Consider the following 17,806-nt stretch of genomic DNA (forward strand, 5'->3'; position numbering starts at 1 on the left):
ATGTTGGCTGGTATCGTCGACTCTGCCAATGCAACCCCCTGGATATGTGTCGTATCATCACAGCCCAGTCAGAAAAGGTTTTGTTCATGGCACGGCTGGGTAAGTCATGACTGTGCACCCTTTTCAGCGGCGGGTGGCCTTTTTGTTTGTCGCCAAACCACCAAAGTTGCCACGCCCCAAACGGGCCCACTCGTGGGAACACAAACGATTTCGGGAGAAGATGGAATTTTCCATCGTAGTAGTGAGCCATTTGGCCATCTAGCCGGCTGTCGGGATGTTGTGGCGTACGTTCTTGCGCCTGTGATAGTCCAGCACGTTCCAGCAGTTTTTCAATAGTTGACTCCAGTTGCTCCTTCGTAATGTTTCCTGCCGTCACTCCTTTTTCTTCGATTAGGTTGCTAAAGCCCGCTAGCAACACCGGCGGTAAATTGTCGATAGAATTTTGCATCGCCAGAAGCTGCTTGTAGAGCTCAACATGAGGGGGTATGCCTGTCGGCTTCATCCGCGGTGACAAATCACTTGCGGTCACTAAAGTAGAGCGCATCTCGTCTAGTATTTGGTTGTCTCTGAACAGGTACGTAGACAGCAGCGGGTGTGATGCTGGAAGCGTCTCCCGAAGATAATCAGCATGGTAGACGAGAGATGCGATGCAAAACCTGAGGATGCCTTGAAGCGTGCTTGCGTTTGTTAGCGCAGGGAACATCTCCTTGATGCAGGCACTCACACTGGTGTCGTCATTATTGGCAAAATGGGGTGGAAGAATGGCAAACTCCGCACGATTTAATGATAAGCCAGCCACAACGCGTCCCAGGTATTGGTCTCCCGCAGATTCGTAGCGAATATAGCGGTCTTGTACGCCACCTAAAGACCAGCCCACCCTCAAACATACGCTAGCAATTGAGGGTCCACCAGTTGTGCCACTACAGGAAAATGTAGCGACACCCTTGCGAATGGAGTGAGTACCGTAATGGTTGAGACCAGTCTTCTCGCCGATAAGTTGTCTTAACGCTGTACCAAATCGAGACTTTTGTTGTGATCCAGTAAACATAGGCCCAGGTTGTTGTGTTGGTCGGCTAGCCAAGTCAATTGCCAGTGCAGTGACCCAGCACGTTAAGGGGCTTAACGGGTTCGCGTAGATGTGCCGTGGATCTTTCGGCCCATTCCCCTCCTGGTTCGTCTTGGACTTGTGCAAAACGCACCCGACGCTATCATCATGCGCGCTCAGGTGCTCGGTACAAATGGTCTGGACAGATTCCGATCGGCACATCAAGTTCCACTGAGTAGTAAGAAAAAAATGAGCAAACCCAGCGTCTTGACGGACCAATGTTGACTTATAAAGCTCTTGGTACAGCGAGTATGGCAGTGGATCCTTGCCAGACTCGGTTGGCACTCCAGACTGATATTTAGAGGCCTCCAGCCGCTTCAATCCTGAGAAGAAAGTCGACATGCTCTTTTCGTACGAGGAAGGGAGTGATAGTTCTTGACGGCGATAGAGATCCTTGATGGCACTGCGGAAACCATTCAACGTGCTGACACCAACTGTCTTGCGCTTTTCAAGCAAGAATGCCTCGAAGTCATATGTCGTGAACTGCTGGAGATCTATTTGACCACCCTTCTCGAAATATTTGTGCGATTCATTCTTTTTGGTCTCCACAATCCACCGAGATATCGCACGAAGGCTGCCAGCGTAAGCCTGCTGCGTTCGCTTTGATATGCAGGCATCTCGAACGTCCTTTGCAGTGACCTCTAATGCTTCCGCCGTTGTCGCACCAGCACGACGGGGCACCATCGTGCCGCTGGTAATGACCACGGCCGTGTCCGTAAGCAAGTCGCTGGTGCTGCTGGCCACCGACCCGCCGCCTTGGTCACGGAAGTGGCGCTGTTCTTGATCGCGGGCGAGTCGCTGGTGCTGCAGACCACCGAGCCGCCACTGCTGCTTGGCGCTGCAATGATCTTGCTCTTGGGCGGCGCTGTGGGCATCGTTGAGCAATGTGCGAGTCTGGAGGGGACTTGGCAAGTGGATTTATAGGAATGCATTATAAACGTCGGATTTGGAGGCTACGAAGCCGGGCTCATTTTCCACAACACATGCCGCTATACAAACGTGAAGATTATCGACCCGCTCTCATTGCAAATGATAGTAAAAACAGTGGCGCATTTTCCTACGATCCCATACAAGTAGATGTCGGCCACGAAACAGCGACAATCGTGGATTAACCGAGCAGAAAGATCATCCAGGATAAATACCTAAACTAGTGTGTTATACTCAAACTAATGTGTCCCACCCTATATTTAAAGTTGAAGCTGGTGCAGTATCAAGATCCATACTCCCGTCACTAGCAAATCACCCGAGGCGACGCCAAGCCAGCCATGCCCGAGTCTCCGAGCAAGAAGCAGAAAGTGGACAGTCTGCGGACAGCGCACAACCTGATCGATGGGTCCTTCGTGGCCCCCAAGGGGGACAAGTACCTGAACGTCATCAGTCCGTCCTCCGGCCTCGTGATCGGCAGGTGCGCGCTGTCCACGGACGATGACGTGCAGCTGGCGGTGGCCAAGGCCCAAGAAGCCTTCATCGAGTGGCGTCAGACGACCGTCAAGACGCGCGCGGCTGTGATGCTCAAGTTCCACGCTCTCATGATGCAGCATCAAGGTGAGGAGGACGGTAACTAGCAAAAGTAGGACGTTAATTGCTCATTTTTGTGCTGCCGGTAGACGAGCTGGCGGACATTGTGGTGCAGGAGAACGGCAAGAACCGCACGGAGGCGCTCGCCAGCGTCCTCAAGGGCAACGAAACGGTGGAGTACGCGTGCAGCCTGCCGCAGCTGGTGCAGGGCCGTACGCTGCAGGTCTCGCGCGGTATCACGTGCCAAGAAGTGCGCGACCCGCTTGGGGTTGTGGCGTGCATTGTGCCCTTCAATTTCCCTATTATGGTCCCCATGTGGACGATCCCCATCGCCTTGACCATGGGCAATTGTGTCATCTTGAAGCCCTCGGAGAAGGTAAAGCAGAAGTCAAGTGGCAAGCTTTGGTGGATGCTGAGCTAATGGTGGATTTGAGTGCAGGTGCCGCTGACAATGGCACGTGTGGCCGAGCTGCTGCTGGAAGCTGGAGTCCCCAAGGGTGTCTTCCAGGTGAGCTTGCTTTTGCATGGGGTTGGTGGTTTATGCTAACGATTTGAGTGATTGGTGGCCAGATCATCAACGGCACGGTGGACCCGGTGAACAGCTTGTGTGATCACCCTGGTGTTGCCGCTGTCACGTTCGTTGGCTCAAGCCGCGTGGCACAGCTCGTTGCACGTAGATGCCGGGCTCTCGATAAGCGAGTGCTAGCGCTGGGCGGAGCGAAGAACCATTTGGTGGCTCTTCCGGACGCAGACGGTGAAGTCGCTTCCAAGGATATCGTCGCTTCTTACGCAGGCTGCGCTGGACAGCGCTGCATGGCTGCGTCGGTGCTCTTGCTGGTGGGAGACTGCTCGGCGCTGCTTGATAAGATCGTCGAGAAGTCACAAGAATTGACTCGTGGAACCGAAGCTGGCCAAGTTGGTGCTCTCATCGATGACGGATCGAAAACGCGAGTGCTGAAGTACATCAACGAAGCGGAGGCTGCTGGTGTGAAGGTGTTGGTGGACGGTCGATCATGGGCCAAGGAGTCGAAGGGGTCGTGGGTGGGGCCAACCGTGCTGCTGCACACGAACCAGGACGATGCTGCCATGAAGGACGAGATCTTCGGCCCTGTCCTCTCTGTATACCACGTGAGTTCGTTCGACGAGGCGCTGCAGATCGAGAACGGCAACGACTATGGAAACGCTGCCGCCATTTACACGTCGAATGGTGCCTACGCTGAATACTTCCAGTCGCGTTTCCGCGCCGGCATGATCGGAGTCAACATCGGCATCCCCGTGCCGCGCGAGCCGTTCAGCTTCGGCGGCATGTACGGCACGAAGAGTAAGTTTGGCGACATGGACATCACTGGCGACGGCTGCGTCGAGTTTTTCTCCACACGGCGCAAGATCACCTCCAAGTGGAGCACGGCGATCAACCCGGGTGACGCGGCCAACTTCAGCGGCCAGCTCTAAGCGTCTGCGGAAGGAAGGCCTTCATCAGAGCTGCAGGAAGTTTACTGAAGAGCAGGAAACATCGAGGAAAGCCGTCAAATGCAGCAAGAATGCATTGTATTGCACAACCATGCTCTTGGTACGTTATTGTTTCTGTTAGCTACAACGTGGTCGTGTTGCTGCTCGGCGCCGTAGAACTGGTAGTGCTAGTTGATCCTCGAGGAACCAGCTCCAGAATGCTGTCATTCGGAACACCGACGCCAGCTGAAATGGTCGGGAACGAGACAAGCGTCCACTCCTTGTTGCCAGACGCTATGAAGAAGGGCAATGAACCAGCCCAGTGGCCGTACGAAATCGTCCACGCAAAAGCTGTCGTGCTGTCGACTGTTACTTGAGCCACTTGAATGTCGTCGTACTGGATGAGCTCACGAAGGGCTGCCGTCAACGAAGCTGGATCCGCTTTACTGGCTGCAGAGACTGCGACTCCATCGCGTGTCAGGGCCAGCGGAACTTGTAGATCGCTTAAACTTGACGTCGATCCCGTGAAAATGAGTCTCTGAAGCTTTTGCACGGGAGTAATACTCCACTTGCCGACGGCAGTGTATGTCGAAGCCAACGAAGACCACGATGAAGACAGAACGGGGGCAAGTGCGAGCGGGCACGCACTGCGGCTGTAACACGCGCTCGCGTTCACGAGCTTGCGCCAGGACGCACCGTTCACATCCACACTAGACGTACCATTGGCAATAGCTGCTGGAAGACACGAATTCACGCCAGCTTCGAGCGAAAGTTTGGTGCCTACCTCGTCACCTCGAGCCAGTTTAAGAATGGCGTCGGCCAGCGGTGTCGATGATGTCGAAGAATCCGTGGCAACAGTGACCGTTGTGGACGTTTGGTACTGCATAACGCAGTCAGCCATGGCGGCGCACTTGGCATCGCGGAGACAGACATCCAGTGCTAGTCGCTTGCACTCGGCGCACGTTTCAGTTGGCGTGGGATCTGTGGTAGCCGCATAGGGAACTGGACCACTAGCAGATACATATCGAACGCGTACAGTTGGAGTTGTGACTGTCGTTATCGTGGCTCCAACCGCTTGTGTCTGCGCGTCGCCAGCCACGACTGTCAAAGTGGGCATCGGGCCCACAAGACCGTCATAGTAGAGATCGACGGACAAAGCACCAGTAGTGTTGGCGTTCACAACAGCCGTCACAGTGCCCAAATACTTCGCAAAAGTGCAAGAACGTGAGATAGTCGTCTTCACCGATGCCGCGGTGGCGTTATTCCACAAAGGTACGTAGCAAACCACACGAGTTCCAATAGCCACAGAAATATTCACTGGAGTGCTAGTCGGATTGGGGAAGGTCCCGGCCCCAGACAGTGGTTGCACGCGGTGTTGGCCCTTCCCGCTTCCCCACACCAGTTTAATTCCCGACGGAATCACGATGCTCGTGCTCGGTGACTGCATCCCACACAGACGCTGCAGCTGGCATCGAATGGCACTTGTAAACAGCATGAGAGCATTCACGTCCACGGGAGCTGCTGCAGGTCCGGTCAGACACCCGCTGAACAGCGAATGTAGGTCCTCCGTCTCACTTGCCGTTGATGTAGCATTTACCAACTGTGACACCGGGCTCTGAACTGCTGAGAGCACACAAGTCTTGAGGGCTGCACACCCTGATTCGTTCGTACACCAGTCCAGGAGCTGCTGGCAATGCGCACAGCCATCCGCGCTTTTCTCCGTGACGTCCGCGATACCAAACTCGAGATACAGCAGCAACTTGCTGACCTTATCCGTGGCTCCATTGCGCAGCAAGCGGCTTTGATGGCGTACAACGACATTCAAAGCGCTCGTCGCGCTACTTGAAACACTAGCAGGTCTAGCGATACTCGTGACCGTAGACGCCGCATCACCGGACGTGTGAAGCCTGACTGCAACCTCTACCTTCACGAGCGTAGCATTATCATCCGTGCTTCGGAAGTTGAGAGCCATGTCGAGGCGCTCTGGGGTGACGCCTTGGAGCGTCCAAAGCGGTGTAGACGAATTTCCTAGTCGTACGATGGGTGCAGCTGGCAAGGAAGACGACGCCGAGTCATCCACGAAGAATGAGGTGGACGGGAAGAGGTTCCATGACACTGCGGCTGTGGACTCGGCACTCTCCAACCAAAACTCCTGACTTAAGGTGTTCCCCCAGAAAACCGTCGTCGTGAACACTCCAGTGAGATCCATGCTGCTGAGTGTGACGCTCGATGGGTATGTCACGTCCTGTGGTAGTGCGGCGGCATATCGATCGGGGTCGTACTGGAAGCGCTGTTTCTTACGACGAAGTGCGTTCAACGCGTCTTCAGAAACAGCAGCCAGCAACGTCGTGGTATCAGCTACCGCTCCAGGTAGCGCTGGGTTGCCAACGGGAAAGGTGTCAACATTCATATAGCGAAACACGTACGGAATCAGCGTCGCGGCGAACGATGCTGACGCTGCTAGTGGCAGGGAGGCTAGTGCCGCTGAGAGCTCCGTTGAAGCAAAGATATAATCCAGAAGCATGGCTGGCCGAGTCGTACCAGCGGTGTCACCAGCCACAAGGCGCGTAAGATCTCCGAACAGCAAGAGATTAGCTACAGCCTCGCGCCCCAACATCGAGGTGTCCGCTGTAGGTGGCAAGCGCAAGAAGAATGTCTGGTTCACTTGCAGAGTCGAGTCCGATGCAACGCTTGCTGGGCCACTTGCTGTGACATAGCTCATATTGAAAGCTCCACCCAGGAACTCGGCCACACCGCGTCGCACTTGAAACACAACACTCTGCGCGAGCTTCGCGGGGTCGTTGACGTTCCGGAAGAACACGCTGAACGTCAGAAATGACGCGTTTGTTGGTGCCGCCGTCGATCGAATCGCGGGGAAGTTTGGCGCTGACTTGTAAAGCGTGAGGACCTCAGCACTGGAGAGTGACTGACAAGTCACACCACTGCTTTGAAATACAGTGGCAACCTGCCATAGCGGCTCCGATTGATTCTTGACCCCAGCGGCATCGAGGACAGCAACCTCCAAGTTCGTTCCTAACGCCGCTGCAAGTCCCGTCGTGTTGAGAGCTGCTGGCGACACGGTTGTATTGAAAGCCAGGTTCGGGTCTCCGATCAAGAAAAGCACTTCATACGTCGCTCGGCTGGCGCTGTCCACTTGGCTTGCATTGCGAACGTTCAGCACAGTGACAGCCCCCGTCGTGAAAAATGTCTTGGTTCCGTTAACGAGAGCTGGCTCCGTCAACGAGAGCTGCAGCAGACTTGCATTCGGCCAGCGGAGCTGCATGAACGCCGGCGAAGCATGGAGCCACGGGTCTGCTGCAAAAGCGTCATGCTGCGAGACCAAAGCTGCAAGGGACAAGAACCACAACGTCGACGTCAATACGCTCGCCATCTTGACACACTGCGAGTCTGAGTGGGATCTGCACTGGAACCGTCGCGGGATCTTGTGAAGCGGTGCCATGCAGACGCTTGGAGGGGGACGCTGGGGGACACCCCACGAACGGACAAAACCCACATTAGATTATCGTAACTTACCTACGCTCTTTACAGCTCAGCTCCTAAGAAGCTCAATATATACAGCAAGCGAGCGATGCTGTACTCTGCGCTTCCTCATGGCGGAAGAGATCAGCCGCTCGCTTGCTTTACCTCGCCACTACTAGCGGATGACAGGTTGCTGGGCTCACGATCGGAGTAGTTGTCGCCGCCCAGCACCGGCGTTGAAATGTACGTGAACGTGTCGAACATGTCGAGGTCAATCGTGTAGCGCCCCGTGTCGCTAGAACGCACGTCGATGGCGGACTCCATATCCGTTGACATAGAAGCGCTATGCTCCTGCTTGCTGACCTTACTGGCCTTGCTGCTGCTGCTGAGATCGCGCGCAGAACCTGACAGCGAACTTGAAAGAGATCGGCGCCACTCCAAAAGCACGGGCTCCAGCATCTCCAGCACGGACTGGCGCCGCGGTTGGCTGTCCTCGGGGCGGTCAACGCTTAAGCGGTGCTGGCGGTACTCGTGCTCCGTCACTATTGTTTCCAATTGGTCAAGGTCGTCGATCGGCAGTGTGTCACAACGGTCATCAATGTTCACGATGCCGCCTCTCGTTCGTTTCGCGCCGCTTGTACTGCGCGCTCGCAGCTTGGCGTCGACGTGCTTATCCTCTGATGGGCGTGCAATGGCTCGTGCTGCACGCTTCACTTTCTGGCTCAAGTGCCGAACTGAATGCGTCGGCCAAAAGCCCGAGGACGACGAAGACGAGCACGAAGACGACGAGTAATTTCCAGGAGAATGTACCGTCGCGAGAGCAGCAGAATTTGGAGAATAAATTACCGGGGCCGCCATCGTCATTCCATTCAGGGTGCCGCTGCTGAATGGAGATTCGGGCCGCCCCCGGTCGTCGCCGTCTGAAGATTCGGCTACTTTATCCAAGTTTTTGCGGCCTTGGCCGATGCTAGCTTTGCTCACCCCACGAAATCTCGTTGCTGGCTGCTCCGGGCGGCCACCAGGGGCCACAGAAAGCACACCACTTGCACGGTCCTGCAACGCCTTGTTGTCTTCGAACCATGAAGCATCAATGTCTCGACCGCAGGTTTCTGGCCCCATGAAGAAAATGATGGGAATCAAAATAATGGATACCCCGCCGCAGATAGCGAGCATCATACGCTCGTCGTGCCACGACCATGCTTCGTCGCCCATCACCCGTCGAAGTACGAGGTAAACGCCAGCGAACATACCAAGATGCCCCCAGCCCGCAGCACACGAGAGACCCAGAGCTCGAGTGAGCAGAGGGAACTGCTCGCCAGTGAAGGGAATCATCGCACCAATTGTTCCGCCTGTCGTCAACACCATCACGCCCAGCGCCAGTGACAATCCAGACCACTCTCCGTCCTCCTCCAGCAGCAAACCCGATACCACCATGGCAGCACCACCGCAAAATACAAAGACCGCCAACGTTCCGCGGCGACCCACGGTTTCTATCATCATGGCAGCAAGCAGCAAGCCAGGAAACGTCATCGCAGACCAAAAGAGCTGGTCTCCAACTCCGAACCCTGTCCCGATCGCGTTCACTTTGATAAACGTTCCAGCCATCATCAAGGTCGTCACAATCGATGCACTCAAGCACGTGAACTCCACGAACCAGAAGAGTAAAATGAGTGCTGTCCGTCCTGCTAGCGGCCTTGAAAAGAGGACCGCCACGCGACGCGCGAGTCCTCGAAGGAAGGATACATCTGCAGTCGGGGCTAGCGTGTCCGACGGGGTTCCCGGGTCTCCGGAGCTTGGCGTGCATACTTGGAACTGGTGTTGGCTCTGGACTCTCCTCGCAGAAGCACGTTGGCTCTGACTTCGCGCCTTGGCTGCTCCCGGCCCTGCATAGTTGTAACTGGGCGTGCTGTGCGCTCGTATTTCTCTCTGAAGCTCCTCGTCCTGTCCGCTCCGAGCTCCCTGTCGTAGTTCCAAGTCGAAGTCGGACTCCGAGTCGGAGCTGCTTTCTAAATACTGTTCATAGCTCACTTGTGGCCGCTGCGACGGCGGCTCGTACAGACTCGTGGGGACGGTCACTCTGGCCTGGCGGTTGATCCCGTGAGCCGTCTCGATCTTCTCCAGCACGTGCAGCGCTTGCTCCATGCGCCCCACACTGGCCAAGTACTTGGGCGACTCCTCCAGCGCCAAGTACAGTACAGCGACAAACAACAACGCGAAGGCGCTGAGGACTCCGTACGTGGCTCGCCACCCGAGTCCTCCTTCCCCCATCGCCGCACCAGCCAGTTGACCATATCCCACGCCTCCAAACACGCCAAGTCCGGCTATTGACACCGTTAGCACCGTGAGTTTGCCTCGCGTCCTCGTCGGTGCGTACTCAAGCGCCATAGTGGCGAGCAGAGCCAATTGTCCTCCAATGCCCGCGCCCGCCAATAGCCGCAGCGTCACAAAGGACGCGTAATTCCACGCGCCAGCAGTGAGCGCGTTCACCACGAGCCAGAAGCTCATGGCACTCAGCAGCACGGGGCGTCTACCAAAGTGGTCGGCGCACGCTCCGAAGCTCAAACAGCCAGCCGCACCACCCAGGAAGTACACGCCTAGTAGTAAGATCACTTGGGCCGTGCTGGTGAGCACGATGTCCTCCTGGGCGGCCGGCAGCGCGTACAGGAACGTGAAGATACCGACCATGGCCAGCAGCCAACCCGTGCCCAGCAGCAGCACCAGTCGCACGTAGAAAGGAGTGAGTCCTGCGCACCGCAGCCACGAGCTTAGCAGCGACTGGCGGCGACGAGAGACGAAGGGCGAGGCCTGCAACGAGCTGAGCAGGAGCGGCGACGGGTCGTCGTGCGTGAGCGCGTCCAGCCGCTGGCGCACGTGCACCAGGAGGTCCCCGGCCTCGGCCATGGCGAGCAATGGCAGGAGGCGGCAACGAGGAGCTCTCGGTAGTGGTGGAAGGAAGGAGCCAGACTGCAGTGAGTGACCACAGTGACATGCGGGCAGATGGACACGGCGTATGAAACCTGTGTAATCTAATAACTGTGAGTAACGGATTTAATGAAAGTCGGCGTTATGAGTGAAAAATGACGTGTGGTATACTTTGAGACTTGATACACCTGCTGAAAGTGGATGTCGCGTAGCAAGTACACCGAAAAAGTATGGGTTACGCCTAGGCTATCCGCATGTAAGGTGTCATTACAGTGATGGCATGACGCAAATTACAGCCTAGTCACAGTTTGAATGTCCGTCGGGTTTTTCATATATCACAAATACAGTCAATTATTGGGTATCTAATAACAAAACTAACCCAGATTGCTGCCTCAGGGTGGGACCATCAAGTCATGACTGCCGTAGTCTTGAACCTGCAGCAGCATCGAAGCTGCAAGCAGACTGCCGTTGGCTGGGCACTCGTCTACACGAGGCGAGTGCATCTGATCAGAGTGACCAAGGAAGGAGGGATTCAAAGTATATCTGGCAAAGAAGCACGTGCAAGTTGCGACGAAGGGGTCACTTGACATGCCTAGCGCTTGTCTGACAGCTGTGTCAGACATGGAAACCACGACGCAATGGCTGCAAATTGCAACTGTGCTTTGCCCACTCGAGGGATGGGCACTGGCAGCTGTAGCTTGCTGAGTGCTCAGGTGCGGCGTTGACCAGCGTCGACGTGTGTCTGTGTCGATGCTGCCACCTTGACGTTGAGAAAGAGTGCCTTGCACCCGTAGCTATTCGGTAATGCCAGCCTGTGGGTGCAGCTGAGTGGCTGGTACAATAGTGCTGATGAAGGAGGCCTTCAGGGCAACACAAACACAAACGCCATGACCAACATTCTCATCGACTTCAACTTGACCCAAAAACGGATACGTGTTATTCATCTACTTTACACATAGAGCTCACTTCTTCGAGCCTTGCGTCCAGGACCGCGTAGGCAGCAGTTTTGAAAGCATACTGCGACAGGGTGTCGATCCCCGCGGAGGCGCGTCGATTTTCGACAGGCGAGCTTTGGCAGCATCCTCATCGTCGAGTTCGTCGTCCTCAACGCCGGCGAAGAGGTCCAGGTCGGACTCGCTGGACCAATGCGTAGCCGGCATGGAGTTCGCTCTTGCAAGTGAATGTTGCGCTTGAGACGAAGAGACTTCGACCATGGAGTTGCGCAGCTGATTGTCCCGGCGGGTTGAGCCTCTGGGGTATAGCTTCTTGGTGTGCGTCGTCAGAGCAGCCCGCGCATCGTTCAGACTGGACGACAGCGTTGTGAGGCACGAACTCAATGCCTCCACACTCGAAGTTCGCCGACGTGGCTTGACATGTTCCTCCCATTCTTCGTCGTCGAAGTGATCTTCATCTCCCGCGAGGATCGACGGGTTCTTGTGGATCTGCTTTTCGTGGTGCCCCTGGAAACCGAGGGCCAGCGAAATCTTGGGTGTCATCCTCGCTGCAAGTGCGAGAGTGAACGCGTCTCGGTGGGTGCCAGACAAGCCAAGCATCGCACTTTTAAGTGAGCGCAGCCAATCGAACGCCTTGCAGTTTCTGTCGCCCACGTCCATGATAGACAATGCGAGCCAACGCGAATAAAATCAGCAGCGAACGAAACGCTTGACCGATATCGGTCTTCATGTCCGATGTCATGACGTCCACAGCCATGTCCTTCACATGCAGTTCCTTGTTGGTGTTGCCATTTTCTCTGCAAGAATTTCAACAACCAAAACCTTCCGGCACGATACGAATGCAGTCACTTTCGAATCGTGTTTAGTTGTTGCCGCGTAGGACAGTTAGTTGATGTGGTGCTGGGCGAGTCGAGCGTTTCGAAGCAGCAAACCATTCAAGCTGCAGGAGGAATTCTATGCCGTTCCCATCTTGCTCAAGCGCACGGCCTCCGCGAACTCGGCGATGGGGTTGACGGTCCACATGTTGGACTCCCGTTTGCTTTCGGTTTCGCCATATTCTTGCTCGGTCTCGGCCTTCAGAGAACTCTCGTAGAAAGCCAAGTGGCCACCCGACTTGGTCGTACACAGGATCACATTCGGGTTGGCTTTCACCTCGTTGTCCGTTGGCAAAGCTGAGCTGATACTGATCGGGTCATCCTCGGCATTGATGCAGAGCAACGGGACACGCACACCAGGCAGCCTTTTCACCGACCCAGCGTCGCTGTAGTAGTCGTCCACAGTGTCGTAGTGAAACACATACTTGGTGAGCATGTCGTCAAAGTCTCGCACAGTACGAGTAGCCTTGATAGCCTCCAAATCGACGCCTGGGTAATCCCTAAACTGCTCCGCTGCATTGCACTGGCAACAAGACGGAAGTTAGCGATTCCAACCTGGACTGCGCTAGAATCACGGATAACTCACCTTATTGAAGAAGAGCTCACGCAGGTTGTTGTTGAGCGCCTTGTCATACGTCAGCCGATTAAATAGCGATCCACCGAAGCTGGACGAGCACTTCACCAAATCGAACGGGTTCCCCACCGAGATCGCTCCAGTCAATGGCGTTTGGTCGCCATCTTCGCCCAGATACTTGACCAGCACGTTGGATCCCATCGAGAACCCCACACCGATGAATGCCTCTCGCGCAAATTCGTATTTCTCATTCAATTGTTGCAACACGAAGCGGAGATCCCCAGTGTACGCGCTGCAAAAGAGTTGAGCGGTAGTAACTGGGGTGTTGGCACATCCTCTGGCGTTCAGCACCACACACTGCCAGCCAAACTCTTGCAGTCGAGCAATTGTACTGCGGATGTAATTCTCGGGGCTGCCGCCTGTAAGTCCAGGCAGCAAAATCACTGTACGTCGCGTAGACTCCACATCCTGCAGCCACGTCGACGTTGGTTCCCTTTTGGCTGCTTCTGCCTCCTGATCCGACAAAAGTGCCCAATCTAGTGACACTACGCCGCCATCAGGCAACGTCAGCAATTGGCGTCTGTAATTGACCTTTGGCCCGCGCTCATCGTAGGCGAAGCGAACGGTCTGAAGGTGTCCGTTAAACAAACGCCACGGAGGGTAGTACTTATTTTTCGCTGAGCATAGCATCCACACAGAGACCACTTAGTTAGTCAATAGTTTAAACTCGCAGAGAACCATTGCGCTCACTGATGGTCGGGCAGTGCGAAAGCAGCTTCTTGTTGTCGTCCGTGGCCCGGTACACGAGTCGCGGGGTCTCGGCCGCACGCAAGAAGTGCCAGCGCATGAGGATCGACAGGACGGAGCGTCCGAGGGTCTTCCGAGTGACGTAGATCAGCACCACAAGCAGCACGAGGCTCGAGCGGCGCGGCGGCAGGCGAGCGTTGACGTTCCCCATGAATTCCCGAGTGTGCGGCTCTCGGTCTCAGTCTGACTGATGGCTTGAGCGCGCAATCGCTTCCACGTGCTTACGCTGATATATTATTGGTGTGCGGCACACAAAGGCAACTTTGAAGTTCCTTTGGAGGTGCAGGCTGGTAATGTTTGCCGGATGCGCGCACTTGGCGCAGATGGCGAATCAGCAGCGTCCAGCTGGAGGGATGGAGCTTGGTATCTTTTAGTGGCATGAGTTAAGCCTCGGAAACCGCGGAGCTTGAAGCTGCAGCCACTTTCGGCGCTTACGGGCAGGCTGTTTTGCGTGTTGTGGTGGCTCCAGGTGGTCAACTCCCCGGCAACTTCGAGTGTGCGAGGCGGCTAGACGCTGGCAAGCTCAGCTGCAGGCCATCGACCCACATGGTTTTGACGACGAGACCGTTACGCTAATGCGAGGTTGCCGCTTGACACGGTTCGGGGTGGCAGTGGCGACTACCGGTACAAGAAGCGCCACGCTGCTGTTTCAGGATAGGCGGGACGCCGAATCTTTGAATGTTTGACACGACCAACGAGCCGCACGATGCCGCGAAGGTCAGCCTCCCGCCCCCATCTTGAGGTTGGCTCGCGACGACCATGGCCAAGTATCGGCGTCCTTTCGGGTGATGCTCGCGCTGGCAAACAAGTGGACGCGGGTTACTCACCGACGCCTTCATCAGATCGACGGCAGCGTGGAGGCAGCTGGGATCAGAGCAGCATGTGGGCGTAGCAGCCTGCGTTGTGGTGGCCAGCTACATGTAGCAGTGCCGCATTAGGCAGGGTGGATATTCCCCCCTCTGCGGCTTCTTGTTGACCATTGAGGGATGCGTATCTTTGCATTCGACAATCGCTGGGCGCCACGAGCGTCGCGTCGCCGGGCTTTGACTCGCGCCCAGTATGCTGCAGCGAAGACGCCTTCGCTGGGCTGTCCAAAGGCGAAGGCACTCCATGGCCGTGTTGAAGGCGCCCTGCCGATGAACCGGCCTCGAACTGAATGCCTTTCGCGCGCGGCGATTGGGTGGCGAAACCGGCTAAATTCGCCCATTGGCTGCGCCTCGAGGTGCTCATCCCCCTTTTCATCGCCACCCGGCAAAGTCCAGACCAGTCGTCCCGTCGTGCTGAAGCGCTTTCCCTCCGCGTGGTTGTGGGTCGGGCTCGCCTTCAGTCACCGCGCGCGTCCTCGGGCGCGGGTGCTTCACATTCCAAAGTCCCCACCGCCGTCTACACTTGCGCGTAGCTCAGTGCGTACCACCCGCCAGTCAGCTCATACAGCACAAAAGCAGCATGGCGGCCAATAGCAGCAGCAAGGGCAAGTACGGCTACCCGCTCAACTTCGACTGGAAGCACCCGTGGCCGCGCGCGCCCACGCCCAAGAACGAGGATGAGCGACTGGCCGAGCTGAGCCGCTACCGCATCCTGGACTCGGAGCCCGACGAGAAGTTCGACAAGCTCTGCCGCATCGCGTGCAAGGAGATGAAGTGCCCCATCGCGGCCGTGAGCTTCATCGACAAGCAGAAGCAGTGGTTCAAGGCCAACAGCGGCCTCACGCAGCGACAAATCCCGCGCGACGTGGCGCTCTGCGCGCACACCATCATGCACGCCAAGCGCGCGCTCGTGGTGGAGGACACGTCGCTGGACGAGCGCTTCCAGCACAACCCGCTCGTCACGCGCGCCTCGGCCGTGCGCTTCTACGCGGGCGTGCCCATCACGACGCCCAGCGGCTTCTGCATCGGCTCGGTCTTCGTGTTCGACGTCAAGAGCCACCACAACGTGGACGCCAAGATCCTGCACAAGATCGCCGCCAAGGTGTTGAAATACATGGACGAGCGGCTCAAGAACATGGCCGCGGCCAACGGCGGCGCGCTGCCGGAGCCCGTGCCCACACCCACGGCGTCGTCGCGGTCCGATTCGGTGCCGCCCAAACGGAAAACAGTCTCTCCGCCGACATCACAGGGTAGCACTGAGCAACCAGCGGGAGAAACTGCACTTAGAGAGCAGCAGCCACCTCCGGCCCCGGTCAAGCCCGAGCCTGTCGCGCCGGTGCTGCCCAACCCGGACGCCACGAGCGCTGAGAGCGGCGCCATCGTGCAGGCGGCACAGGCGGCCGCGGCCTCTAGTACGGCCATTGAGGCACAGGGACAGGGAGGACTGGGCAACATGGGCTCCATGCTCATGAACCTGCTTGCGCGCACGACCGAGACGCAGCAACAGCTCGCAGCACAGCAGGGCGTCATGTTCGAGACATTGGGCGAACACTCGAACCAGCTCGACTCGCTCGGCCAGTCCATGAGCAACCTGGAGAAGCGCTTCGAGCAGGTGCGACTCAAGAAGGAGCAGCAGGCCAATGGGAGCCGCAGACCCAAGCGGGTGTAAACTCGGTTGCGTTTCAAGATGAATGAGAAGTGAAAGAAGCTGCTCGATGAGTGGGTGGCTCGGAGCTGAGCGAGGGGGGCCACATGCATCCCGCCATGGACCGTAAAAGTATCTATACGCCTCCCCATCCACCCGAGTCAAGAACGCCAAGACTCGTCAACGTGTTGCATTACGAAATATATGTGCTGTGGCATTTTAGTACTATTCAATCGATCTGCTCCACCTTGATTCTTGTTTACCTATCAACGGACACTTTGAGGCACGTCAGCGATGTAATTCGGTTCATTTCGGTAGACGAACGTCCAGTTGAAGATGTCGTCAACTTCAGCCCAGAGAAACCACATCGACACAGATTGACCTTTGGCTATTTCCTGAACTCAAAGCGAGCGGGTCCGTTACAATCCGCTCGGTATTGCTCCAAGTTTGCTGCGCTGCGAGATGGCGACCCCGCAGTTGTTGGATGCCGCGATTCGGAGCGATGGCGCGGTGCGAGAAGCTCCGTACACGTTGCTGTGCATCGTTGTAGCGGTGGAGAGAGCGAATGCGATCACCTGGCCACCAAGAAGCGACGGTACAGACGTCATGGCAATTTATTCAGCCGAGAGAGACGTCGATCCGTTTGAGCGAGTGCTGCAGGCGGCCGACGAGTGCAGCTTACAGAGGAACAAGTTCAAGCTGAAGAAGAGAGAGCTGAAGGTGCAACAAGAAGACGAGGAGGGGAATTTGGTGCCTCGAATGAGCTCAGTACACGTGCAATATGATCTGGAGAGGCTGCTGCACTCAACGTCTCGATTGGAGACGCGAAGGAGACTGGAGGAGCAATTGGAGGATCTGAGACTTGCTCAGATCCGGGAGCTTACGGGCGTCTTGCTCCCCAAGCACCTCCAGATCACTGCAGTCGAAGAGGACCCATTAGAATTCCGTCGTGATACCCACGGCCTTGCTCAAGTGTGGGGTACGTCCACCTCGCCTCGCTACGTTATAAGGTCGAGCTAACCATTTTATTGTGGTCGTGTCTTGATGTGCTAGGACGCAACGTTTTGGGAGAGCACTACGCCCCGACGAACGACCCACTGCGCTTCCTCCACAGTCACTCAGTGCCAGAGCTGTTCCAGCGCATGAAGCGCATAGTGCGCGAGGATCTGAGCACTCGTAACAAGCGCCGCATCGCATCTTTAAACGCCAAGGAGAGGGCGCGACAACAGGAGCTGCAACGACAAGGCATCCTCTCCCCAGAGCAGCAGCTCGAAGCAAAGTTCGACCGACTGCTCAATGCAAGCGCTGCAGCGTCGTAATGAATGGTTTCTGTGGACGGACGAGCGACGTTTGCTACGAGTTTTGAAGCGGCGCGATCCCGAGACGGTCGATAATCTCGCTTGTCACTGCCAAGTTTGCTCGAGTGCCATGGCAGGCGGGGGATGGCAATACTGTGCAAACATGCACAAGCATCGAAGACTACAATCTGCCTGCTATAGATCCGATAGCAGGCGTTCGCTCGATGATGTGGCTCGAGTTCAATCGCGCCAAGCGGGCAGGTATCGTTTACACAATGCCATGCAGTTTCTGTTGCTATTGCTCGCAGTTTTTG

The 17,806-nt window shown here is 56.4% G+C and overlaps 7 protein-coding genes across 7 annotated transcripts; 3 read left to right on the forward strand and 4 right to left on the reverse strand.

Moving 5' to 3' along the window:
• Window positions 1-2,370: 2,370 nt before the first annotated feature.
• KRP23_181 (Malonate-semialdehyde dehydrogenase 1) lies at window positions 2,371-4,075 on the forward strand (the record flags this gene model as incomplete). Its single annotated transcript, XM_067886277.1, has 4 exons — window positions 2,371-2,650; window positions 2,713-2,999; window positions 3,063-3,131; window positions 3,194-4,075. The coding sequence occupies 4 exons, from the start codon at window positions 2,371-2,373 to the stop codon at window positions 4,073-4,075; spliced, it is 1,518 nt and encodes a 505-aa protein (XP_067750736.1).
• Window positions 4,076-4,214: 139 nt separating this feature from the next.
• KRP23_182 (uncharacterized protein) lies at window positions 4,215-7,532 on the reverse strand (the record flags this gene model as incomplete). Its single annotated transcript, XM_067886288.1, has 1 exon — window positions 4,215-7,532. The coding sequence occupies one exon, from the start codon at window positions 7,530-7,532 to the stop codon at window positions 4,215-4,217; it is 3,318 nt and encodes a 1,105-aa protein (XP_067750737.1).
• Window positions 7,533-7,696: 164 nt separating this feature from the next.
• KRP23_183 (Monosaccharide-sensing protein 1) lies at window positions 7,697-10,057 on the reverse strand (the record flags this gene model as incomplete). Its single annotated transcript, XM_067886300.1, has 1 exon — window positions 7,697-10,057. The coding sequence occupies one exon, from the start codon at window positions 10,055-10,057 to the stop codon at window positions 7,697-7,699; it is 2,361 nt and encodes a 786-aa protein (XP_067750738.1).
• Window positions 10,058-11,436: 1,379 nt separating this feature from the next.
• KRP23_184 (uncharacterized protein) lies at window positions 11,437-11,970 on the reverse strand (the record flags this gene model as incomplete). The annotated part of the gene is made up of 1 exon (XM_067886311.1): window positions 11,437-11,970. The coding sequence occupies one exon, from the start codon at window positions 11,968-11,970 to the stop codon at window positions 11,437-11,439; it is 534 nt and encodes a 177-aa protein (XP_067750739.1).
• A 411-nt stretch (window positions 11,971-12,381) lies between these two features.
• On the reverse strand, window positions 12,382-13,834 carry KRP23_185 (Embryogenesis-associated protein EMB8; the record flags this gene model as incomplete). The annotated part of the gene is made up of 3 exons (XM_067886322.1): window positions 12,382-12,825; window positions 12,889-13,553; window positions 13,627-13,834. 3 exons carry the CDS (start codon window positions 13,832-13,834, stop codon window positions 12,382-12,384), a joined length of 1,317 nt encoding a protein of 438 aa, XP_067750740.1.
• Window positions 13,835-15,129: 1,295 nt separating this feature from the next.
• Window positions 15,130-16,218, forward strand: KRP23_186 (uncharacterized protein; the record flags this gene model as incomplete). The annotated part of the gene is made up of 1 exon (XM_067886333.1): window positions 15,130-16,218. One exon carries the CDS (start codon window positions 15,130-15,132, stop codon window positions 16,216-16,218), a length of 1,089 nt encoding a protein of 362 aa, XP_067750741.1.
• A 438-nt stretch (window positions 16,219-16,656) lies between these two features.
• KRP23_187 (uncharacterized protein) lies at window positions 16,657-17,513 on the forward strand (the record flags this gene model as incomplete). Its single annotated transcript, XM_067886344.1, has 2 exons — window positions 16,657-17,173; window positions 17,248-17,513. 2 exons carry the CDS (start codon window positions 16,657-16,659, stop codon window positions 17,511-17,513), a joined length of 783 nt encoding a protein of 260 aa, XP_067750742.1.
• Window positions 17,514-17,806: the final 293 nt, after the last annotated feature.

The sequence above is a fragment of the Phytophthora ramorum genome (assembly GCF_020800215.1).
Source record: "Phytophthora ramorum isolate Pr-102 chromosome Unknown Phyram_PR-102_s0001, whole genome shotgun sequence".
Taxonomy (NCBI): Eukaryota; Oomycota; class Peronosporomycetes; order Peronosporales; family Peronosporaceae; genus Phytophthora; species Phytophthora ramorum.